The sequence below is a fragment of the Cavia porcellus genome, unplaced genomic scaffold, assembly GCF_034190915.1.
Source record: "Cavia porcellus strain 051 isolate PalLab524CR breed Dunkin Hartley unplaced genomic scaffold, mCavPor4.1 scaffold_10, whole genome shotgun sequence".
NCBI classification, from domain to species: Eukaryota; Metazoa; Chordata; class Mammalia; order Rodentia; family Caviidae; genus Cavia; species Cavia porcellus.
The window spans coordinates 74,133,174-74,160,181 of record NW_026947493.1 but is presented as its reverse complement, the minus strand read 5'-3'; the positions used below and the strand labels follow the sequence as shown (position 1 = coordinate 74,160,181).

Genomic DNA, 27,008 nt, shown 5'->3' with positions numbered 1-27,008 from the left:
GCAACTATCTCTAAGATGATAATGTATAATCTATTAACTGGTGATTTCTTACTGTTTTTTTTTTTTTGTAGTTCTGTATTACTTGTACCCTTACACCACTTTGTTTTGTTTTGTTTTTTCTCTTTTTCCTTTTAAATAAAATAATAATTAAAAAAAAGAATGTAGTTTTTGGAGACTTCAACTTAATGTTGCAACATTCTCCCCATTTTAGGTAATTTCCCTTTCCTGTCAGTATATAAAAATATAGTACTCCTTATAGTCATTATGACTTTGATTTGATGAAATTAAGCATGCACCGTCTCCCTCTGCCCACTTACACATTGGGAGAGAAATGTCACATACCTGCAAACGTTTGAAACATTGAAATTCTATTGAGAGAAGAAACAAAATATGCCATTTTCTGTGGGAGGCTCCTGTTTAAAGAAAATAAATTCTCATTTAAATTCCTGATTGAAAAATTAACCTTTAATTTCAGGATTTTTGTAAAGCAATAGCAATAGAAATCATATGGATTGCAAAGAAATACAACAGAACACTTGAGTAAAGACAAAAACCTCTATCTTGATTTGGCTGTTGGTTACATATATATATTCGTTTGTGAGAATTTATTAAACTGTACACATCAAATACATACATTTTAGTCTATTCAAACTATTTCTTAATAAAGTTGATTTTAAGATATTGTACAGACAAAAAGCCAGCAGACTAACAGACAGCAGGACAGTCCTACATATGTCTGAACTCTTCTGCTGGCTACTCTACCGTCTCTTCTGTTAGAACCCCTGTAGGTCCTAGGAAAAGCTTTCAATTTATGATGGCGCTTTGATTCTATATCAACCACATGAGGCTGGAAAATACTAAAAAACTTACTTAGCTTATTTAAGCTCATAAAGACAGCAAGTGATTGAAACAGAATTGGAACCCAGACACTTTGAATCCCAAGCCCTGGTTCCTAACCTACATGCCACACAGTACCCTACCCTGCCCGCTAAAAAACTATGTAGTAGTACAAAGGGCTGAGAGCAAATAAACAAAAATCCACCAGGCTTATCTCCCTCTTAATAAACACAGGGTCTTAAATTTGTGCTTATTTTCTGAAAAATATATATATTTTCCACTTCCACTACCTGGAGGTTAGAAAAGAATCCTGATAATTAAATGTTCTTCTCTTAATTATCCCCATAAAATTCATAACTTGAAATATTAAGAAATTCAAATCAGAATTTTAAGATTCAAAACCCATTGAGGATAATTTTCCTGTACCGAACTAAAGTCTAAAATGGTAATATAAAACCTGTGGTTGAGATAGAACAATGAACCCTCCTAAAATCTAACCCAGGCATTACAATGTTCCTGCACAAGAGTAAAGAGTTGCTTGACTTATTTTATGCTAAATTAGCTAAGTGTGAATAGTGGATTGTGTATTTTTATAAGACTTTAAGTTGATTCCCAAAGAACTGAAACCATGCTGTTTTCGACATTTCAGACCAGATCCTACATCTCAAAAATTAACTATTCTTCTTAAGTTACTAGGAAAATCGCCTCCTGAAATAAAATTTGAATGTAATTTATTTTGGATGACAGTGAGGTGCTTTTCACTAATTCACTGATAATGATTAGGCATTTCTCAATTAAGGCAGTCTCATCTAAACCTTATCAGTTTGGAACAGCTGTCATTTGAACTTGGGAAAAGAGCAGACAGAAGGTTGGCTATTAAAAGAGATACAGAGTGGGGAGCTCACTGGTCTTTAATTGGTGCACTTGATATTCAAGAATGCTCCCAAAATTGGTAAAATATGAATTTTATAATTTCTAAAATGACTTAATAGTTATATATGCCATGTAATCTTAAAAGTTGTTTTAAAATATCAAATGTAATTTTTTAACTATTATCTTAAATTCCTGTTTTGCATAAAAACAATTTTCTCAATTATGAGACATTAATACTGAAGGTTAGCCATTAGCTAAAAGAGGAAAAAGGAGCTGAAACTCAAGATCACAGAATCAGCAGTTTAATGCAGTAGTACTGTCCATCTTATCTGTGAATTTGACAGTTTTTGCCGGGAAAGTTTGCAGGCGTGTGAATGCAGCAAATTGATTTATGGACACTTAACATTAACTCAGCTAAAGCATACTCAGCCTGACCGCTCAAACCAGCTATTTTTGGATGATTGTTTTTCTGAGTGACATATGATGGATTTTGTAATTAATACTTTTCATTCATACTCAGAACTAAGAATTCATTTTTTCCAACTTAGGAAAAAATGAGACTGAGAATGTAAATGAATCAGACATACTTCCAGCAATCAATCAAAACTTGATAATTATTGCTTGTTTGTTTGTTTGTTAACATTTTTGGTATAATTCTATTGCTGGATCTTAACAAAGTATATGTAGGTACTGTTGTTCTTGCAGAAAACAACTGTTAAACCATAAGTCATTTGTGCCATATAAATACAAAGGTGCATCCTAGCAGCATCTAATGGTTTCCCTCTGATTTGTCCTTGAACTATGCTATTCTTCATGTTTTCAGCCAAGTCTAAATTGGTGTATATGACAGTGTCCAGGCCAGACACCATGACACACGTTCTGCTTCTAGATGGCTAGCACTGTACGTTCTCTTAATAGGGGCAGTGACTGTCAGATCAACTTGAATTGCGGTCCCATCAAGGGAAGGACCAAATCTAACCTTCTCTTGCAGTCTGTGAATACTGACCAGAAAAACAATACACTCTGATCATAGCATTGCTATTCTTTCCAAACTTCTAATCATTAAGTCTCTTTTCAGGTTAAAAAGAAAAAAAAGAAAGAAAGAAAAAGAAAAGAAATCAACAGACCTAGCCTATCGTTGACCTACTGCAGCCATTAGTACAGTGTTATATGTTAGGTGTAGCCATTTATTTGGTTTTGAGGACTCACTCTCTCAGTGACATTTTGGACAGAATAATTCATTTAGATTTGGCATATCATCTTCTTGACCACTAATGCCATTATCATGCCTAGTTACTATGACAATCAGGAAATGCCCTTACATTTGCGAATACTCCTAAGAGTATAGTAGTCCGGTAGGGTTTTTAAAAGTTCCTGGATCAGGACCATAAGAAGTGATGAGAGGTGGTACCAATAGTTAGAGCCTTTAGTTGGTCACTGGAGAGCACTAAAATGAAATGCTGGGTTGCTGGCATTAGACTACAGGATTCAGTTACTTTCACTGCTTCTATGGATGAATACCCTGAGGGAAATTACTTAACGGGTTCTCCCATTTTGCCAGTGGCTGTCGTGGGGCTGATGATAGCATTCAATCTAAAGTTTCTTTGAAGGATTGAACTAGCTAATGTATGTAAAGTCCTTCCTTCACACCGGGCTGCCACTAAATGTTTGCTGTTGTCATCTATAACATGAGACTTAGAACATGTGTTGTAATTTGCATATTCTGCTAATTGCTTGGACACATGAAAATCTTACTAAAATTAAGATGCAGGATATCTGGAAATGAGTTCTAGCTTTATTAAAAGTTATAAATATAAGTTATTAATATTTTGGTGTTGAGATGTAACTGATGGCTACAACTATCATCTTGCCCAACTCTGCCTTAATATAAAAGAAAACATCAGGCAAGATTAATCGTGAGGTTCTACTTATTTTTACAGTAATTCAAATCAAAATTTAATTAGTTTAGCTGTCAAAAGAACTATAATTAAGTCAGAAGAGCCACAAGACATAAAACAACACATTTCAATATCATAGTTAGAGACTTTTTAGGCTATTTTAGTTAGTGTTAGATTCCCAATAATTGAAAGGTCATGTATGAGACAAAAAACACAGGCAAAAAGAGGTTACTGACTCTTTAAATGCTAATTTGGGGAGGAAAATGATTAATTCTTTAATCTCTGAATCTATAGCACGAAGTTAATATACACTTTGTTTTATTTGCCCAGTTGAATCAATTATGAAAATTATTATTTACACAGTGTCCCACCTTCCATAATCACTGTCTAAGATGAAGCTGACATTGTGATGACCTGGAATTAATTAAAATACACAATCAGTTAAATTGTCAACCACAGGAGAATAAAGACGATTTAAAATCAGAAAAAACAAAACAGTACTCATAAATTACCTTTTAATCATCAGAGAAATGAAAACCGAACTGTATTTTTTCTTTTTATACATTTTTAAAATTTTATAAGGCAATAGATAAATAGGGAGTGGGGAGCAGTGCAAATAATTCTCCAGATTACCTATTCCATTATGTCAAATATATTTTAATATATACGTTAATCGGGTTTACTTATACAATTAGTTTCTCTTAATTCATTGAAAAGAAAGTTTTGTGCTAATATCTGTTTGCTTCTTTTTTGGAAGAGTCTTTTTTTGTCTGTCTTTAATTACCTTTTAAAAGTGCCTACAGTATAAAAACATAAGGTATCTTGGGGTTATAACTAAAAAAACTCTGACAAAATAGAAATAGGAGTAAAGAATAATACAAGAACAGATTGCAACCATGCCCTGAAATCTCTGTCCTTCTTGTACAGCTCTAATTGTTTGGAGCCCCGGGAAGGAAGGAGAGAAGCGGGGTGAGCCTGCCCTTTACCTAACAGCGGGCACTGTGGGGTGAAGCACACCCCCAGTCAAGAGCAGTGACACCGACAGAGAGCTAAGAACTCTGACAAGGCCACCAGGAAAAGAAAAGCGAGCTCTGAGAATGGAAAACAGGAGGTCACAGGATATTTTCCTGAGGGTAGACATTTTATCTGCAATTTTCAGGTCAGGATGTTTACAAAAGCCTGAGACTGGCAGGAGGAAAACTCATTCAAGAATCAAAAGGTCTGTCTGTCTGGAATATGTGAGCACAAGGGAAATACAAAACAGCATGAAATGAAGGCAGCAGCTTAATTAGCCATGGCATCTTCTGGGGATAAAGAAGAAATGGGACGTTGTTTACTTTATATGTGAACCTCAGGAAAAATTACATTTGTGAACATTTACATAAAGTAAAAAAAAAAAAAGAGAGCCAAGGAAATATTTTTTAAAAGGCAAGAGAGGTCAAAGAAAACACAGAATAGGGAAGTAGAGTCAGGCATCCAAGACAGCTGTGAAGAGAGGAGTGACACTTACCAACGTAAGTCCCCGTCACCTTACACACCACCGTGCCCACGTCCCCGCTTGGATGATCCAGTTTTAGACCATACCTAACAAGTGTATATGTTAGTAACAAAGTATGTATTAACGTTCAAGTTTTAGAACACTGGTTTTTTTCTTTTAAAACATCTCATCTCAGAATATGTGTCAGGATAGAAACTAGTGCTACAACAAAAATTTCTGTAAAACAAAAATACTTCCAAGACTTCACTGAAGCTATTTAAATAAATTTTGCATAACAATGAAATAGTTTGTAATTAACTTTGATGTCCCCATTCATATTTCTTTTAAAGAGTTTAAAGTATGATCCTGAAACAATGATTTGGTAAAGACAGTTCTCAAAACATTTTTCTCATAATAACCTACATAGTGGTTCATAGCACACTATATTAGAAACAGAGTAGGATATAAGGCATAAATGCTATAAAGCTGATTTTAAAGTAGAAAAAATAAAAACTGTACTTATACATTGTGTATTGATCCTCAAGGAAATAAAAATTGAACTATCTTTAAAATGTACCTACACTATAAAAAATATGTACATAAGTTGTCTTGAAAACTAGAAAATCTGTTTTCTTACAACTAGAAATATCTGACAAATTATAACTAGGAATATTTATAATAATATAAATTAATGTAAGTTTACTGTATAAATTATACTGCATGGTAAAGCATCTGGCTATGCAGTACTGCTAGCAATTATTTAAATTTATTATGTTCATATCTGCTACTTATTTTTATAAAGAAAATTAATTACTTACAGATCATCAGACTGTGGTTTAAGAAGCTCACAGGGCATTCCTCCAACATAAACTCTGCATAAACATTTTGTGTAAAAAATATTATCATGTTTAATAAATTGTTTCAAAATAAACCCTCCTCCTAGGAAGATCAAAATCCACTTTAAATGTTTTCCCTCTCAGTTACGTATTATCTGTCACCCATTCCTTCCATAAAAATCCACTGAACAGTTTACGTGCGCAGAGACTAATAAAAATGATAATTATACCATTTGATGTGTTAGAGAGTGCTAAACACACAGGAAAACATAATGGACTTATCCACTTACAGTTCAGTCAATTTGAATAAAAACAGTATTCTAGTAAGATTCTGATTATAGGAGTTGAATGAGGAAATTCTCAAGGCTATCATGATGAAGAAAGCATGTACCAGTATGTGTGAGACAGACAGATAGATAGATAGATAGATGATAGATAGATGATAGATAGATAGATAGATAGACAGACAGATGCACGAGAGGAGAAGAGGAAAAGGAAAGCAGAGGAGAGGTGGATGAGGTGGCAGTGAACATGTGTCCCTTTACAGTTCCTCAGCTGCTGAGGTTCTCAGGGCTGTCATATTCAGGCTGATGGTATTTATTGGAGGCTCACAGGCAACTGGCATCAGATTACTTGCTACATCAGAATAAGCCACCCAGTTTCCATGATAGCAAATGCCAGACTCAAAATAAGGTCCCACACGTACCTGCACTATAAAAAATAAGGACTTTAGTTTGCAGGAAATGCTGAACTTTAAAAAAGTACTTTCAGACACAAGTCCTCTCATTTGATCATTACATGAGGTTTGGAAAACTAACTAATTATTGCACTCAATATAGGGATTCAGGATTCACATCTCCTTTGAAACTCTTCCTTTTCAACTGAGTTTAGCAGCTCGCCCTTTTATTACATTTAATCCTTGCACCCACCCTATGATTTATTAACTATTATCCTTCCTTTTTAGAGGTGGGGAAACTGAGGCAGCAAGGTGAAGCGATTTGCCCAAGCCTGCAGCTGGTGAGGGAGAACAGGAACTCCCAGTCCAGGCTCTGACCCACAGTTGATAATTCCCACAGTGGTACAGGTGAGCAGATCTGGAAATACTACCCTGTTTGGCCTTAATGAAATATTTTTCAACTTTCAGATCAAAGGTGTCATAGTACACACCAGATCCTCTGTTATCAGCACACCATCTATAATTTGCCCCAGGACTGAGTGTGGAGTGTTGGCCAAAGAGAAAAATCTGAGTGACAAGGTCTCCTGGCTCCCTGCCCAGTAGACAGTGAAATGATTGAGGATGCCCAGTGGCACAGTGGACATGGCTATAAATGACACCAGTGAGTGTCCAAGAACATTTCATCCCCTCATTAGTGGGTGAGTGAAAATTTTTCCTATAGCTACATATAAGATACCAGGATTTTCAGAACTCAAGAGATGGATTTGCTGATTTCTCTGAAGTCCCTTTTGGATGTGATTTTAAGATTTCATGAGATAAGTTTCACTGATTCCTCGGTAGGAAAAAAGGAAATTCCTGCCACTGTGGGGGAAGGATGGGGGAGCAATCTATTTTGGAAATTTATCCATCAATATGGAAAAATAACTGAAAACAACACCTAACAATTAGAGTATAAACTGTTTATAGCACTCAACTATACTGAAATAGATAAAATCCTCACTTACACTAAATTGTCTATATCAGAAGTTAAGTATTTTTCTAGTAGTTATTTTATTACATAGAAGGGATCAATATGAACATTTTTAGCTGCACACAAACTTGATTTAATTGGAAGTTCCACCTCACAGAATGGCAGCTACCTCATCTTTGTTTAATAAAACTTTTTAAATCACTTGTTGTATAAAACTATATGCATCTGTATGCAAATATATAGTCTTTTTCGCAATTAACAAATCCTATAGTTGCTGCCTGAATTGTCTAATTTAGTCATTCATCCATTTCATACATGTATTTAATAAACACGAACATTTCAAAAGCCATGATACTGCTTTGATACTTCTGTGGGAAATGAACAGGATTTTCAGTTTTCTGAGTTAGGACTGAGAATTCTGTCATGCTACAGCAGAGTGCTCCAGGAACGGTACTAATGTCCAGTACAAACTATGAACTGTTGCTTTTTGATGTTAGTAAGCTAGGCATTATTACCATCTGATGTACAGCTGGTGAAGAGAAGAATTTTGCTTCAAACCCTGCCCTCCAGTGACGGTTTTTGGTTGCACACTCTCCCAGAATGCAATAGAAAAAAGTACCAAACAGTGTTGGAAAGCCTGGATCTATATCTACTCCTCATCTTGAATAAGCTATGTAACTTCCAGGCCTCAGGTATTTTTAAATAGAGGCAGTTAGAGTAAGTAGAAAAGTCCTCCATCAGTAAAGCTCTATGACTATAGTTTAGTTACTATTACACTTGCATTCATGTAATTTCTTTTAATAAAATCCATCATAGAAAAAGAAGAAATTGTATCAGACAAAAAACTATCCACAAAGCCATACTGACAATTTTGTCACGTCAATCAATCCATCAATAGTCAATTTTTCTTCCTCTAATATTGCTGAACAAACATTGGTTTTTCCATCACATCATAGTAGGTTTAATACCATTGGACCAATTATTTATAGAATATCATATTTTAGTTGTGTCAGAAGAATATAGTTTCTCATACAAATTACCTCAAAATCCTAACATTTTTCCCATTTGAGCTTAGTGCAGTATTACTTCCATAGACATCGGTGAAAATTCTGCCTTGGATTGTTATTAGTGTGCCTAAGAACAAAACAATAAAATCATAAAAAGGTTGTATGCATCAATGTCTATCTAGATATTTAACTGCAGTTAGATTTTTTTTCCCGATAAAACCACAATCCAGACACTTCTACCTGATGTTCACCACTGTGTAGTACTGCTCTAAAAGTTCAAACAAATACAATAATACATGAATGAGTTCCTTTAAGAATTTATAAATTAAGCAGTGTATCATAGAACAGGATAAGGTACTTAATAAGTACTGCATGGGTCAAAGAGTTATTTATTTGAAAAGAAAAAACAATTCTACTGTATGCAAAAAAATCTTAGCTGAAATAAATATTAAACATAAAAAGTAAAACCAGAAAAAGTCCTGAAAATAGTGAAAATCTATGTAATATTTATACAATAAGGATAATGGAATTTTTCACAACATAAAAAATGATGTAAGTAAAAAAAGTTAAAATCTATAAATGTGATGATAAAAATCTAAAAGAACTGTGAATGAATTTTCAAAGTAAATTACAAATTAAAAAATATTTCCACAAATGACTTATAAATCACAAATATATTTCAGATATAAGGGATTCTTGAAATTTACCATGAAGAAAAGATGATGTGATAAACCAAGGAGAACAATAAGCAATTTATAAAACAAACATGCAAATATTCAATAAATCTAAAACAAATGTAGTGACCCAAATCAAATACTTTATAAATAAAAACCTAGTACATGTATCACATGATACCTGAAAACTGTTAGTGTCTATACTGCCCTAGCGGACATGGTCACAGATTTCGGTTGAGGTTATAATCTGGTATAATCTGGTATAATCTGGTATAATGAATGCTGGAAGCTAAATCCTCAACAGGAGAAAAGTTAAATACATCAGAATGGACCAAGATACAACATTTGAAAACACTTGCTAAAATATTATTGTTAATTTCACAATAAGAAAATTGTAATTTGTACATTCTCTGGCATTACCATATTTTTATGTACTAAAATAGAAATTAATTCATGGCCACAAAGCTGAGAGCATTTCAGTTGTGACGGGACAGACCTGGAGTGCCAGAAGTAGGTGTGATGCTCCTTATGGTTGGTGTTCTGAAATTTTTTGCCTGTAAAACAATAATATCACTGAAGAATCTTATTTGTGTTTTAATTTTGATTGTATGGTATAGGTCTGTTTTCTACATTATTTTTATTTCAATAACACTTATAATACTGCTGTCAAAATGTAATCTTTTACATATAGAAATAAGACATAAAACATTTCTTACTATTTAGTATATTTCTTCTTATCCCAAAAATTCTCTTCCATTTCACAATATTAATAGTCTGCAGTTTTAAAAGTCAAGCATCCTCTTACTAACAGTATATTCCAAATCTCTGTAATAAAAAGACTTTCAGGAATTTGATGCAATAAAATTAAAGAAATCATACTTTGGATTAAGCCCCTGAAGAAAAAGGTAACAAACATGTTTCAAAAACATAGTACAAAAAGGTATGGCAAAGTAAGCTATAGTGACCAAGGTAATGATAATTCTCTAGTGCAATGCAAGTGTAATTAGAATTGTGACACCCATTGAGAAATTAATATTGAATAGGTACAGAACAGGAATGATAGACAAAATAAAGAACTCTCAGTAACCAATGTGCATTCAGAAAATAATTTACACTTAAGACAAATAATACAGAAGAAATGAATGAACCAGAAAAGATGAGGAATTTTTTTCCAGAAACACAGAGGTGCTACAGAAAATATAAAAGTCTAAAAACATGCACACTTTTACATTATAACTGAACTTTTAGATATATGATGAGGGAGCCTCTGCATGATCTGAAGATAACACAAGCAAAATAACTTAGCATGAAGCAGATTCTCAATAAATGTCAGCTGTACCTCAGTCTCATTAGAAAAGATGCCTGGATTTCTTCTTAAAAGTAAAAGAACAGATTCTTAGAGTGGAAAAATCGAAGAGATAAATCTTTGAAATGAGAGGCTCAGCATGGCTTTAGACTTACTCTTCCACATTTTACAATGGTAAAGGGAAGACAAACGTTTAGTGAAGATGTTATGTAAAGCAGTAGAAAATAAGACCTCAAAAATACTTTCAGGCAAAATACAACTTGTAGAGCAGAGTTGACAAGATAACATGAATCACTGGTATGTGTGTAAATCAATCCTTTTAAGTCACTGTGTTCTCACCTTTATAAGATCTATAACAAAATAATTGAAGAGAACATGTTAAATTTAGTTTTTATTATATTTTAAGGAGATACACCACTAACAGATTTTCAATTTGGTGCATAATTTGCACGAAAAGAAATGAAAATGGAGGCAAATTACTTTTTCAAAAAAACAGAAGATTCTGAGAATTAAGTATAATAGCAATTCAGAAAAACAATACAATGTACAGTATTAACACAAAATTAGCAAGTAGTTTGAAAAATGGAGATTATGAATATATAATTTTGCACAGGGTTTTAAACTACACAGATAAAATAATGCGTGCAATACTTTGTGGCACTAGTGATGGAGCCCATGGCCTTTATACTGAGCTACATCTCCAGGTCTTTTAAATATTTTCTGTTTAGAGGCAGGGTCTTACTAAGTTGCCTAAGCCAGGCTGTAACTTGCCATCCTTCTGCTAGCCTTCACAGTGCTAGGATCACAGGTGTGTACTATTACGCCTAGCCAAAATACTTGTTTTTAGTCCTTGATAAGAACAAAAAGTAAGAGCATGCATTTGGGAACTTTTATATCAACATGACATCGCTGTGACATATTTACTGTACTTTATAAGATATCGGTCCACAAAACAATGGGAAACTTTCAAAAAGCTGATCCTTCATCATGGTTTAAGGTACTTTAAACCAAGAGAAAATAGAGACATGATTTCAAAATGCTAAGTGAAATTTATTTCCAAATTAGCCTTCTATATCCAGCTAAACTGTCAACTAAATGTAAAAGTGTCATGAATGTTTTACTATTGTAAGAATTCTAGTTTAATTCAGTAATAGATTTATGTTCTAAGGATATTTTACCACATAAAGGAATAATCAAGAGAAAGACACACATGGGATTCAGGCAGTAAGCAGCACCAGGAGAGAAGGGCAAAGTACCCAGAAAAAGTGCTTCTGAAAGGTGCCCCCAGGATGACCTACTGCTATGCAGCATATAGAGAGCAACTGCCCAGACTGGAACACAGCTGGATTCATGACTGGGCGAGCACATAAAATTCCTGCTGCTTGAAGTCACTACTGTACGGTAGTGTTATGCAGTGCTACAGATGTACAGATGTAGGATTCTAGGCACTGAATTCTCATTATTCCTAGTAAGAACTAAAAAGATAATAGCTACACTTCAAAGATTCAGAAATAGCAAATTTCTAGTTACTAAGAATATTGTTTCAAAATATCAAAATATGTAACTAAAGGTGTTGAAAGTGAGTGACTCTGGAGAATGAAAAAGACTCTAGGAAAGGTGAGTGCTATTGTTAATTTGATGTGGAGACCTAGCTCCGTTTAAATTATGTACAAGTATGAGGTTGTTAACTAAAGTCATTGACTTTGTGGATTCTGTTTTCAGAGCACAGCCCAACAAAATAGAAATTATTAAGAAAATACTGTAAGTAGATCTAATCACTTGGTGTTAAATTCTTCTTCAGTTTTATCTTAGGGAAAGAACACAGAACATCATTCAGAAAATACTGTCTGTGTTCCTACAAAGTGCTAAATCTTAGTCTTAGAAACAAAGATAAACACAGAGAAACATATTAAAAAATAATCACTACACAATGAACTCACTGCTAAAACAGGACATGGAATAAAAATATAGAAAAATAAATAGATAAAAAAACTAAAATTAGTACTTACTATATGCCAGGCTCTTTCTGATAAGTTTATTAAGTTTACATCATCTAATTCTTACAACAATGCTATGAATAGTCTCCATTTTGCAGGTCATCGGTTTCATTCTGCCCATGTCAGAGCTAATAAACAAGGGAGTCTGTCTTCGAACTCTGAACCACAGCATTAAGCAATTTTACAACTAAGGAACACAGTAGAGGACCTCCTTTCTCTCTGCTTGGGAAAATGTTAAGGGTCCTGAGTGATGAGACATATTTCACTAAAAGAACTAAGTAAGACAATGGATCCTTGTCCATCGGGAGAAGGGTGGAAGTCTTTGTTAGAATTTGATGCAGTTCCTCACTATGACACAGTAAAGCAAACCTAAGACGATGGGTGGAGGAGGAATGAATGGTGAGCAGGAGAAAGACAATGATACTCCTAGTTTTGAAGGATAACACTGAACAAAGCAATTGCAATGGGTAGAGAGAGGTATTAGGAGGAGATTATGATAAATGAACCAAGTGAAAAATGATAGGAACACTATCAAAACAAAGGCCATATAGGACAGAAGCCAGGAAGATGAACCTGAGAGAGTTCAGGGTAGAATTACGATAATGTGGCTTCTGAATAGTTACGGGGCTCAAGGTAAAGACTAACAAGAGGGTGGCAACACGTTTCATGCTTGAGATGGCAAGAAATAATCAGAGAAAGTGTAGGCTTAACAAGGAATCCAACAAGCCCAACTGAGTATGGATGAATTCAGGTTGTTTGGGGACCACTTAGGTGTGATGTACAGGAAACAAGCTTGGATTTGCAGCCAAGGAAATAGGGGCCAGGAATCTTCCTAGGAGGTGTATGTGGGAATCAAAGACTATTTGAGGACAGAAGTTATTGCTTTCTTCAGAGTTTCATCTTAGACTGGAACATTACACTCTTCAGTAATTGATGACGTAAGAGTTAAATAAAATTTTTAAGAACATCTGTGATGATGCTTAGAAGAAAGTATATTTTTTACAAAAAGTTCCACTTAGGGCAATGGAATTTTGAGTGGCTCCTGTGCTATGTGCAAGCTCATTACATTAAAAATCACATGGAAAGGAAGCACAGTTATGCTTTTACTAAAAATGAAGTGATGAATCCTGTGAAATAGGAAAAGGGAGAAGTGAACTAAGAGCAGACATTGAGGAAGAAAAAGAATGTGAGTGAGAAAATAGTTTGGAAGTACAAACATTTCATTCATTCATAAAATTAATTTAAAGAAGAGAGGAAGGAAGCAGAAACAAATGAGGCTGAACTGCTATGAATACTGGGGACATTATTCCTAGCTACATACTATTATATTTTTAAGATACAAAGAGTCTGTAAAATTTTTTTGAAAAATTAAAACCTAGCTCTGTAAAAAAAGAAAACACGCTCAATGACAGGTGCTTTACGGGGAGAAGCACATACATTGAAGCTGCAGGCCCAGCTGTTGATCCGACCCTTGCAGGTGTTGTTTTCTGCAATAGGAACCCCATCCACGCTGACTCGGACAGCGTAGGAATCTTCTGGCATTGGTCTGGAAGGCAAAGAACATACAAAGAACGCAGTAACTTCTATTTAGCACATTAATGAAAATACTATCCCATTTATAACATTTTTAAAAATAAAATTATCTAAAACTCTAAGGGGTATACAGTTAAATTTCACTTTATATTTTGAAGAGAGAGGTCTATCCTGAGCCAACCTGTGCTGAAAATTCTAACCTCATGTGCACAGGCAAGCACCGTCCCTGACTCTGCAAATTAGTGCTTATTTTAAAGGACAACAAATACAATAACAGAAAGCAATAATCGTCCTTTAACATAGTAATGTCACCCTGGTGTATTTAGTTACTTTATGCTATTTGTAAAACTTAATCAAGCTTCCCCACTCAGTAAGTTTTTGCTGCTGACAAATAGCCAATAAGCCTAATACAGATGAAAGGCTTTGGGGGATGAGCTATCTGTTTCTAAGGCTGATATTGAAGTCACAGTTGAAAACAACTTAAAATGTTTCCTAAATTGCAATAACATGCATCAATTCTGGCTGACAGCAAAGAACTGGCAAGGTCGCTGAGCAAAATGATCATCTTTAATCTTTATAACTGTGAAGATCTTGAACAAAATTAATCTAACTGGACAGGAAAGCATACTTTTGGTATTTTGAGAGAGCTCATTATAATTTAATAGTACTCATTTATCTTATAAAAGAGCTCAATAAAAATAACAGTTCTAATAACATGAGAAAAAATAGAATATACTTTTATCAGGCCAATATGTGAAAAAGCATTATAATTGAATATAATGAAAAATCTAAGTCTAAGATCATGCAATTAAAAATAATAACTAGTAAACAGAAAAATACCACTTTTAAAAGGAAGAAAAATAGAACTATTAAATTACCAACATGCGTAACTGATTTCTGGCATGATGAACATATTGTTAAACATATTTTAAAACAGACCTAGTATAGCATGTAATTTGAGTTGAATGACTTGAATCTTTTTCTACATCACAAGTAATTGACCGGAAAGAAGAAACTAATTGTACACTGTTTCCCAAATCAGCATTATCAACTCCATAGTTAAACTGGTTTGCTTGAGAAAAACCTGGAAAAGTAAGAAAACAATTATTATTAATGGAATTCAATTTTCAAAGATCTAGTAATTATATCTCATTATTAAATCATTCCATACATAAGCACCAATGAATAATAAGCAATTAGCACACTGCTTATTTACCCTTGTGAGTATAATCTGCTCTGGAAGCATAAAGAATTGGCTTTTTAATCCATTCATTCACAAAAGTAATACATTAAAATATATAATGTATGTGGTATACATGATAAGGAAAATCCATTTTTAAAACAGACTAAAGAACTAGAAAGACTGAAGGAGAGGAACACTTCCATAAGGGATAGGATTTTAAATTCTTATAAAGCAGAATCGTCAAACTGATAATGTATTTAGGCAATAATCCTCTAGGGATAAAGGCAGATAAAACATGAAAGAAAAGGCAGGACTAGGTGTGGTGGCAGCACATGCCTCAAATCTCAGCAACCGGGAGGCTGAGACAGAAGGATTCCTAGGCAAGTCAGAGAGTTAGTGAAAGCCTGTTTCAAAATTAAAAGAGGCTGAGAGTGTTGCTCAGTATGAAGACCTTAGGTTCACTCTCCAGTACTGTAAGAAAGAGATAGACAGCGATGTAGAATGAAAGTGTAAGAAAACAAGAGAGAGACAGACAGACAGACAGAGAAAGAGGAAAAGAAAGAGAGAGAAGAAAAAAGAGAAAGAAAGGGAGGAAGGAAGGAAGGAAGGAAGGAAGGAAGGAAGGAAGGAAGGAAGGAAGGAAGGAAGGAAAAGAGTGGGAGAGAAGGAGAGGAAGGGAGAGAGATAAAAATGGGCACTACTGAGAATCACCTGCACTGGGAATTACTAAGGAAAGCCCGAAATCCTCTCCAAATGAAAGAATCAATGGCATTGCGGGAAGTAACTTTTCTTGCAGTTCTGAGTTATGATATCTTAATTCACTGTATCAGAGAAGACCTTGCACTGTTGACAAAGACACACTGTGAACATTGCAAGTAAGAAGCATAGATTGAATCAAAGTGCCAGGAAACTGTGTGCCACAGCTAGAGCTAAAGTTAAGGATGAAAAGAGGAAGTGAGTGTGAGCATAAAAGGCACCTGAGTCTACCATTTAGCCCACACACATGTGCTTATGCCTGCGTTTTAAACACAGTCCACCACGAGGCCTTTTAGGAGGTGGCTAACTGAGAGCCCTGCTGAAGATGTAATGCAAGAGGACTGACAGGACGTGCTCTAGGCCACACTGCTGCAACTAGCCCCGAGTCTATACCCACCATGCCCCATTTCTGTCGCCCATCGCAGATTTCCTTATCCTTGACACTAGGGACGGTGGGGGTGACACTGGCTTTGTCTCCTAGAGGTCTGGGCCTCTGATTGCCTTGCCCTTCTTGGCTTGAGGCTGCTGCAATCGTCTATTTGTAGCTGTCTGTGAACAGGGAAGCCGAGTGATACCCCACGAACACCTGGCCTCCTAGACATTTTCCTACTGTCTGCGTTAAATAAAAGCATGGCTCTTTTATGATAAGCAGAATTGATTATCTCTCGGAAGATACTGAATATACTTGTTGAACTCAAATGAATTAGGCAGCAGTGGGATTTCAGTTCAGTTTACAAGTCTATGTTATGATTCCTGGGGAAAGCATTTTCTACCTGGAAACTCAAACCTCAATTCCAGCATAACCTAAGAATGACAGGACAGAAGTGCATGCTCTCCTACGGGAGGTAATCTGAGATACATAGCTCTGCATGTTTTGTTCTCCTAACCCTGAGTCCCTTTACTTACTTTTTTTTTGGTCTTGTTTCTTATCTCCTGATTCTGTTCCTCTTAGTCATCTGCCACTGCCTAGGAGCCTGTTCCCTCCTTACAAAGTCACTTTCTGAATATCGTGTGCACAGCTCTGCTTAGGAGGCTGCTGGGGAAAGTGTTTGGAGCGCAGGGTCCCCTCACAGCACTGATGACTGAAATCAGAGGTGGTGCCATGAAGTGAGACCCAAGAGGCCTATGCGAGAGACAGTCATGGGAAGGCAGCAAGCGTGTCAGGATCCGAGGCAAGAGATTTTAGAGACACAGAACAGAACAGTCAAGGCCGTGGGGTGGGGCTGTGTGCAAGACGTAGGAAACATGGTTCGAAAGTGTGAGTGAATCGAGGCGGAAAGCAGAGACCGGCAATGGAGAAATTTGCATGGGAGCCACTGGAGGCTTTGAATAGAGAAATGGCAGGACTGACTTACACTCTCCGATTCACTAGCTGCTCTTCTGAGAAGAGACCAGGAGCAAGAGCGAAGGTGCTTCCCAGTGAGCATCGGAGACAATGATGGGATAAGTGTTTGGCTGGACATGGAAGGACAGTACGTAAGGGGAGTAAGTGAGAGTAACATTTTCCGGGAATGTCACTGTACAGAGAAGCAGAAAATTGAGGTGGACGCTAGCTAGAAAGGAGGGTGAATTGCAAGGAAGGTTAGTGAGTTTGCTTTTATTTTAGGTGTTTGGGGGGAAATAGCAGCATGTGAGCACACTGACAGATATGACTCAATAGAATGTGACAAATAGATTACACAAAGTAGAGGACAATTATTTTAATCTGACCATAAATGTCTGAAAATTCAAAACTATATTTGGAAATAAACATAGACTAAGTATTTTATGCCACCTGAAACTGTTTTATAGTGCTTAAAAATACTCAGTTTTGAGTTAAACCTAAGAAATAAAACATATGAATAAGACTAACAGGATAATAGTCTATTTATAAAATCTTAAGGTTTAAATGTTCTAACAAAATATTTAAGAGGTATTCTTCTGTTAATGCAAAGTGAAGTGTACACACCTGTTAAATTATTATAAAGTTTCTAATTTTTTAGATTAGAAGACATTGCTTTAAAGTATACATTTCCTAAATCCTGAACTTTAAAAATATGTTCATTTAAAAATATTTTCCTGTGACTGTAACTGGAGTGTAACATTAAACTAACAGGATGGCCAAACTAATGACTAATATTAACTTTGAAATTATGAAGATTTTCTTTGACAATAAACACTTGCATCAATTTTATTAACATAAACTTATAATCTATTTGTTTTAGAATGTCATTACCTACAGACCATATCATCATGATTGTATCGTCTCACAATCTAATTAACTCGACATCAGTAAACAAGACACATGGTAAGCCATAGACTTACCTCTTTGATTCCTGTGAATGCTACTACTTATAATACGACAGCATAATGTCTTATTTATGATGCAATCAAAAAGAGGTAAGTATTTGAAGGTACTCATATTAACCTTAAAATTTAGTAGTTTTCAAGGACATTTCAACACAGTCTCTATTGCTGTATGTCCCTGTATTAAATGGTTTTAATGGATAAAAAGGCAGAATAAGGTTGCCATATAGTTGTGGCACAACTCCTTTTTAAATTACTGAACATTTCCAGTGTTCTGCAAAGGTCCATTAGATAATGTAAATACAATATTGCTGAGTCCAGAGTGGGGCCGAAGGTAGGATTTCACTGTACCGGATATTCATCAAATACAAAAGCCCCTGTATTTCAACTCTGGTGAAGCAGCCTGTCGCGCCCTTTAATGGAAAAAGTTTAGACCCTTTCATCTTGGGTTGGAACCTGAGCTCCAGCACTCTCTCTTGCCAATATCACCTTCAGCAAGCTGGGCATAAACTCCCTCAACTTATCAGAAAATGACCTCATCAGAAAAATGACTACAATCTATCTTTTAGCATTGTCAAGACTGCTGAGTGATAATTTCTGTGATGTACTTAATACTGTGCCTGCCTCAATAATGTATCAGGCAAAATCCCACTAGATACTTGCTCCTGTTAGTTCCCAAAATTTTGAGATTCATGTTCAGCATAAATATTCCCTTTTAAAAATAACATAGAGAGCCAGGCATGGTGGCACATGCCTGGAATCCCAGCACTCGAGAGGCTGAGGCAGGAGGAGCATGGCAAGTTTGAGACCAGCTTGAGCTACAAAGTGAGCTCAAGGCAGCCTCAACTGCATGGTGAGACCCTGTCTCAAAAAGACAATCCCTCCCCCCACAGAATCAGTAAATAAGCATCCTGAATTCAACCACTATTGTAGATGTCAACGTTATTATCTGTTAACCCAGTGTAACTTTCTCCAGCTCCTATCTTTCTCACTTTTATCTTGTTCTTTTGTTTAGATATTAGAAAAAATGAGCAAAAACTCAACAGAGGGTAGGAATTTTAATGAACATTACTTTATTCCTCAAAGCTTAAGTCTTAAGAGATTTGGCATGGGCTACTACAAATATAAAGGTAGGCATCCATTGGACATATAAAGCTATTTGCAGTGAATTTGCAGTTTTGAAATGAGAATGACAGTTAAGACTACAGTGAACTGTGAAAAACTAGGAGAAAACAATAAAACGAGCCAATTACAGACACACTTCTTTTGCCAACTTTTGCTTATCTCTGGACTTCACATTGAGTTTGGAACACACAGGGGTGCTGCTGGCAAGCACTAAAGGATGGAAAGTTTTACAATTTCAGGGTGTGACATACAGATCTATTTGTTTCACGCCATGTCAGTAATAGAGTAACATGGGTCTCTTCTTCAGCACCCTAGGACAACTCCTGGACAACCCTGTAATTCTCACAAACAGTACTAACAGAAATTGATGTCATTCTCAGCTTAGGAGTAGTTAGAATGTCAAATATATACACATGAAAATCCTGTGAGTAAAATCCACTGGAAAATATGAGCCAAATCAACAAACAAGTTTGGCAGATATCATTATACAGATATACATTTATCTTAAAAAATAAAAATATAAAATACTTCCAATTTTTAGCTAATTTCAAGAATTAAAAGGAATCACTTTTTAAGAGGGTTTTAGTTTAGAAGTGTAATTCTAAACAAATAATTGATTACGGAGTAGATAATCCTTGATGCTTGGGCAAGAAGATCACAAGTTACAGCCCTAGCTCAGGAACTTAGCTAATTAATCAGGCAGTGTCTAAATAAAAAAATAAGATACCCTGGAAACCATGCAAAACACACAGATTAAATAGAAGGGTTGGGTGTAACTTAGAAACAGAAAAGGCTGAGGTTTCAGTTGGAGATTCCTGACATTTTGATGTGGGCTTTCATTTTTTTCTTTTCTGAAGAAGAAAAATTTGAGACAGGAACTTCCAGGCACATAGCCTGGGTCTCCTGATAGGAAGAAGCTTTCCAAAAGTCATGCCTCAGCGGCCCTAATGGAAAATTTCAGTGTTGTTTAAACCCAGTAGTTAGGTACAGTGCAGGCTGTTTTGGTTTCTCTAGGAAAAAAAAAAAAAAAAAAAGCCCTGAGATGGGAGTGTGGGAATGAATTTAAAAATCACAACATTCAAAACAACGGGAAGGAAAGACACACCGTAATCCATGGAGGGTAACTCCCAAAGATGGAAACTAAGCCAGTAACATAATGCCAAGAATAATAAAAATTAGATACCTGTAATTTATACATGTATATAGCAAGTATCCTATGTTATCTTTTTTAAAATTCACAGTAGTTCCCAGCGGTAGAAATTAATAGCCTATTTTATTGGTGAGAAAGCCAAAGCTAAATAACTTTTTTCGGTCTTAGAATTTGCAGTGGCAATGATGGGAATCAACGGTAGGAAGCACGCTAGGAAAAAGTTCGACTACAGAGTATTCTCCTAATCCCACATGCAGTTCTTCTGTACAAAGGGATCCAATCTGTTAGAAAATGTTTGTCTTTAAGATCAATGTAATGTTTGGAAATAGCCAAAAATCATCTAGATACATCAAAATGTTAGCAGAAGATTTTCTAGTGGTAAAATTTCTGAGAATTTAATTTCAAGTCAATATTTTCAATAACACTTCACCTTTTATAACAAGTTTAACAAAACTAAAACATTTTAAGTAGCCCTGTGGTATCGATATTTAGGTAATCATCTGGAACTTATAATTCCATTTGGAAAGTGTTTTTATTGATACATCAGCAATGCATGCAATTACATAAATAGAGTATCTGTCCCTGGGAGAGCACAGAGTGGTTCCTTATGGGTCCTCTGCACATATTCCATATCTGTCATGGGCACCAAAAACTATTTACTTCAAACTATATTACTGCAGTCTGACTGACATTCAAAAAGCTGCATATTCTATATTTCATTTACTTTATAGAATTTGATTAGTTTGGAGAGAGGTATGTACCAGTGAAACTATCACCACAAACAATTCTATAAATATATGTATCACCTCTAAGTGATATTCCTATTGCCCATTTATTCACCTTTTAAAATTTGAAAATAAAAACATCTTGTTACCAAAAAAGTTTAAATCTATGGTACAATGTTGTCAGCTATAAGTATTCTGACATGCAGTAAAGAGACTTAAAGGACTTTCTTTAATGATTAAAATTTGCTCTTTAACCAGTACCTCTCTTCCTTCAGTGCCCAATAACCATATATTTCTCTGCTTCAACAGAAAATCAAAAACAGTGTTGAGATCCAGTCTCTGACAAACACATATGCCAATGGGGTTTTAATCAGCCATGATATGTAACTAGGCCAGGGAGAGGAAAGCAAAATCAAGAAGAAAGTGCAGGTGTCTATAACTCAAAGAAGATTTAATTGTTCTCTAGTTCTCTGTGAAAAGCATTCAGAAGTCAGACTGACAGGAAAAGTATATATCACTGTCACACTTTGTGCTTCATCATTGAGTCCTGAGCTTAATTCACCCAGAAAGTCCACAAAAGAGTAAAGGTTACAGCTAGAGGGCCAAGGAGGTGCTTCTAAATTGCTTTAAGAAGAGAATGTCTCATGTTTCCTATTTTATACTAGGAGTGTTTTGCATCTGTGTACCCAAACTCTAGTCTGGATCAAAGGAATTTAGGTTTGGAGACACTTACAGCTCAGAGTTTTGACTTTCTTTTGTTTTCTCTTAACCTGGACATTTCTCGCATGGCATTTAACTTTCCATTTACTCAACAGCTTTCAAGCATATCATCTTAACAATTTATAATGTAAGGGAGATATGGTTAAAGATATTTTAGAATCACCTTTAACAAATATATTGTCTTCAAGTCTTAACTCTAAAAGAGAACACTTTATTCCAAAGCATATTGTTCACAATTTAGAGGCACAAACTCTTTTAATTATATCATTGAGAGACTGAATTCTCTAGAAATATTATGACATCCAGTACATATGGCAGAATAATGATATCTTGTTTTGTTAATGCTCCAATTCAAAAAAGCTTCTCATTTCTTACTATATAGAACAAATGATAGATTTTTAAATGTTTCTAAAAGCATTTCTTTTCCATTTTTCTTTTCTTTCTTTTTTTTTTTTTAACGGTACCAGGGATCAAACTCACAACCACCTGCTTGCAAGGCAGGTGCTTATGCCACTGAGCTAAATCCCCAGGCCCTCTTTTCCATTTTTCAAACATTCACAAATATCTGAATACTACTACCATAATATTACAAAGAATTCATGGCTGACCAAATCATATTATATCTACTGAATCCTAGGAAGAACTGCTCAATATATTGATTGATTATTGATTGATTGATTATTATTATTATTTATTGATTTCTGTTTTTCCCTCTAAAGGGCAGGCAAGGGGAGAGAGGATAGGGGTTAGGTGCCAGGAGAAATGAGCAAAAGTTCTGCTTTTTTGCCACCTTTCTTCTTTCAATTACCATGGCATTTCTGTGACACACTTTTCTCCCTAACATTCTACCTCAACCCTCCACAGTGCTTTACTTAATTAAAAGTAAGTAAAGTCATTATTAGATCCATAAAGAATAGGGCAAACAATTGCAGACTTGGGTTAAAGATGTTCCTTTCCATTCAATCGTTAAATTCAGATTTTAGAGTTAAGCAGGTAATTAAAATAAGAATTCAGATGGTAGGGGGATTTCATCAGCTGTCAAAGGCAAGACAGTCTCACTGCCTTGTCCAAGTGTCAAAATCATGCCCGTGTTTTGTTTAAATACCTGAACCTTCACACACGCACACACACACACACACACACACACACACACACACACGGAGAGTGTGTCAGGCAAACCTACCTTCTCCTTTGATAGTCAGTCTCGTGGCTCCATTTACACTACCGTACTTAGGCATCACTTCTGTGACTCTGGGGATTATTTTAGAGCCATCTGAAAGATACAAAAGTATAGCACAGGTAAGATCACAGAGTTCTTCACTTCACGCACCACATTCTGCACCCTCTGTCAAACATAGAACTGAAAGTAAAGTGTATCCAGCTTTTACTTTGGGCTCTATTAGCCATTGATTTCACAACCATGTAAGTTATTAACTTAGTTAAAACCCTTCCACTTTGTAGGAAGCATAATGCATGACCATTTCTGTCATTCTTATCTATCAAAAGATGTTTATTAAGCCCACAATTTAATGTCATGCTCTGTTAACTTTCAATACATAGTTAAGTTCAATCCCATAGCAATGACATCACATGACGAACAATGGTGACATGGAGAAATACATTATAAAATAATCTAAGAAGCGTGATGCTAAGTGGCTAAAAGCATAGTCCTCGTACACAGAGGAATGATATTAAGAAGAAATTGTTTTCTGTGACTGGGAATACAACAAAGATAATTCCTGAATTCTTGCTAGTGTTCTGATGCTGCTGAATTCTCAGTGTCAACATCACCAATTCATTCAAACGTCTAGGGGACATTAAATGCATCTCAGTCTTAACTTATCAAATTTTTAGTTTAATCAAAAATTGAATAATAATTCAAAATAATTATATTTTGAAAGGAATAATTGAAGGGAACACAGGGCCAGAAGGACATTTCATTTACAGTGTGACCTCACCAGTGTGACCACGACCCCTTGCAGCATCTTGGAGAGCAAATCAGAATTAATTAGCAGAACCTCTTCAAGAGAATTCTGGACATATAAACACTGGGTGCCTGAATAATTAAGGGGTGAAGTGTTTTCTCTTTGGAGACCTGCAAGTAACTCTTTAAGGCAGTTCAGGGGTCAGACGTATTTATTTTCAGGTTAAGCAGGCCCGTAGTTTAAAGTCTAGAACAGTATTTTTTTTCAGAGTGGGTAGAACATTTTAAGTGGGTAGAACAAAAATGAATTGCGTGAAATATATATATGAGAAAAAATCAAGGAAATGATGACAGAACAGTTCATTTTCCCCTGAAATATGCATAGTGCGGACTGAATCAATAATAGCAAAGGCTCCCCAGCATGCAGATCAGCCCCGCACCTGCCGACCCAGTGCCTCCGTGCCTAGGGCTGACTGGACCAGGCTGCTGGGAACCCCAGGCCCAGGCAGCCAAGCACAGGAACTGGGGGGAGCTGGATCCCATCTCCAGACGCGCTGAGCCTCGCCTATCTCAAGTTCATCTTGCCCTTATCTCCTCAGACAACTCCAATTTCTTATCTTATCCGTCTCCCTGCAGCCCTCTCCTGCCTATTACTTTGAAGACACCGGGCACCTGCCCCATGCAAGGGACAGACACTGGCCCAAAGTAGCCCTCCTACTGGGGGACGCGGGCCCCGTCGTCAGTGAAGAAAGGGGTCCCAGGAAAGCAAGCTAGAGGGGAGCGGAGAACTCCTGCTGTCTGTCTGCACCCCCCTTCCTCACACCCACACCCAGCCAAGTTCAGTCTCTTCGTCTGTGCCACTTTGGGGAAGGCAGGCAGGTTCCACAGTTCAAACAGCAACCCTGCTGAATTAAAAGGACCCCCCACCACCATCTCCCGGCCTCCCTCTGTATGGTTTCTGCCATCTGAGATTGGGGTCCCCAGGCTCGCACCCCAGAATCGCGCGCACAGCCTCTGCCCAGCGCAGGTGCCAGGTGGTCCCCACGGGACCTCTGTGTGCGTCCCTGACGCCCCGAGTGGGTTACCTGTGGGAGAACCCGCAGCGGAGAGCAGCAGCCCCCAGAGGCCCCAGAGCCCCGCGAGCCACAGGTGTCCCATGGCCCAGCCGCGCGCAGCGCTCCGCGCGCCTCTGCAGGTGCAGCCGGCTGCTCCCGGCGCGAGGCCGCCCCGCCCCCACTGCGCACACGCGCGCGCGCGCGCACACACACACACACCCACACCCGGGACCGTCCCAGAGAAACCGATCGGCCCCATCTGGGATCACCTTCAGCCACACTCAGATCCCTGGCGCTGAGGTCCCTGTGGTCCTTTGGATAGGGAGGGCCAAGGGTCAAGCGTGCAGGGGCCAAGCTCTCCGTGAACCTCACTTCTCTTTTCTCTCTCTTCTTTTCCTTTAAATTCTGGGCCTGCATTACTGTCATTTTCCTGTCTGCGTTGGTCATTAATTCTCCTCAAGCAGATTGATGGTGAAACCACTAAATGCGCAAATCCCGCACGTTTTCCCTCTCCACAGTCACGTAAGATCATGCTATAGCTTCAGTTGATACCCTTATCGATGTTTATTGATATCTCAGCACTTCCTAAACACTGTGCTCAGTGCATAGTAGACACAATTCACAATAGTCCCAGTGGGACTGCTGTTAGTATTTACCCCCATTGCTCCCAGCAGTAGACTGAGGCACGGTGGCATCAGTGACTTGCCCAGGGCCATGCAGCTGGTGTAGATCCCGGCACTCTGAGTTCGGTGCTGGAGGGGAGGAAGACAGAGCCCTGCTGCAGCGTGCAGGCCCGAAGGCAGGGAGCAGAGGAACAGAACCGGACCTCAGGAGTCACAGCTCGTGGCTCCCTGCTGCACGCTCCCGCTGCATTCCCAGGCCTCTCTGCCCACCACCTACCTCCTCCTTCTACTTTAATAAAAAGTGAGAAACTCCAGCCAACCCAACTTCGGGTTCCTTCATTTTAAAATGTCTCGCGTTCTTCCCAAATACTGAGGGAAATTCAGCTGGAGCCAGTGTTAACAGAGGCACCATGGAGGCGTTCATCCTGAGACCGAGAATCAGTCCCAGGGCCTGCCCCGTACCTGGTGCTGAAGTTTGGTGATGTCTAGAACTTGCATAGTTTGACCAATGAAAAAAAGTGAAACAAAATCTGGGGAATTTTAATAACTTTAGAACTGAGGGAACTATATGATAATTTCCACTTTTTTTAATTTTTGAAAATTTTCAGAAATAGCAAATTCTCTTAAAATTCTCTCTGTCCACCCTTCCATTTTGCTTTTGTTATTCTGTTTCAGGAAGGCGTCTTTTTCTTCCAAGACTTGCGCTATTCTATGCTTGTGTACTTTTTCGAAATTCTTTCCCTTTCAACCTAATGTGCCAACAATTTCCCCCTTATATCATTTCTAATGAATCCTCTTTCCCCTTCCTTTTTTTCCCTAGAGAGAAATACAGTATTCATTATTTAAAGTCCATAAACAAAAAGACTTTATCCTTTTAAAAATCACAGCAAAGTCCAGGTGCGGCCAGTCCAGTTGTTTTTTAATTTCTTGAAAGAGCTCCCTACTTTGGGGAAGTCTTTGGTTCAGATCGTTGCCCAGCTTGCTCACCAGCTCTGGGAGGCACCTGTATTCCAGCTGGATTCTAAGCACTTCCTGGAAGGTGGAGGAGGAACGGTAGAGGCTGGGGGCAGACTGACAGGTAAAATAGGCCACCGAGCGAAATGCGCACTGCAAAAAACATATAAATAAAGTGATTTGTATTAAAGATAAATGCAAATCTCTCTCTGCTATATGCACTGTGCAGTGTTCCGGATATATATCTATCACAAAATTATTCATGGTTTTATCTAAAATTCAAATTCAATTTAGCTTTCTGCTTTTGGGTTTACTAAATCTAACAATCCTTGTCGAGGAGAAAGAGAGATAAAACAGAAGACAGACTTCCAAAAGTAATTAAGAAAAAAGTCTCTGTAGCATATGACATAGTCATTTTTTTTT

General features: G+C 36.9%; 1 protein-coding gene across 2 annotated transcripts in view; it reads right to left on the bottom strand.

The window, feature by feature from the left end:
• Positions 1-25,153, bottom strand: part of Pkhd1l1 (PKHD1 like 1) — a 148,190-nt gene extending 123,037 nt beyond the window's left edge. For both annotated transcript variants that reach the window (XM_063257635.1, XM_063257634.1), the window contains exons 1-10: positions 25,039-25,153; positions 23,213-23,302; positions 15,024-15,168; positions 13,989-14,097; positions 9,745-9,802; positions 8,608-8,701; positions 5,904-5,957; positions 5,119-5,192; positions 3,980-4,022; positions 343-413 (exon numbers count right to left, since the gene is read on the bottom strand). In XM_063257635.1, the coding sequence (XP_063113705.1) occupies positions 343-413; positions 3,980-4,022; positions 5,119-5,192; positions 5,904-5,957; positions 8,608-8,701; positions 9,745-9,802; positions 13,989-14,097; positions 15,024-15,168; positions 23,213-23,302; positions 25,039-25,111 (811 nt within the window). In that variant the 5' untranslated portion in view covers positions 25,112-25,153. The remainder of the gene's footprint in view (positions 1-342; positions 414-3,979; positions 4,023-5,118; positions 5,193-5,903; positions 5,958-8,607; positions 8,702-9,744; positions 9,803-13,988; positions 14,098-15,023; positions 15,169-23,212; positions 23,303-25,038) is intronic.
• Between the last annotated feature and the right edge of the window lie 1,855 nt (positions 25,154-27,008).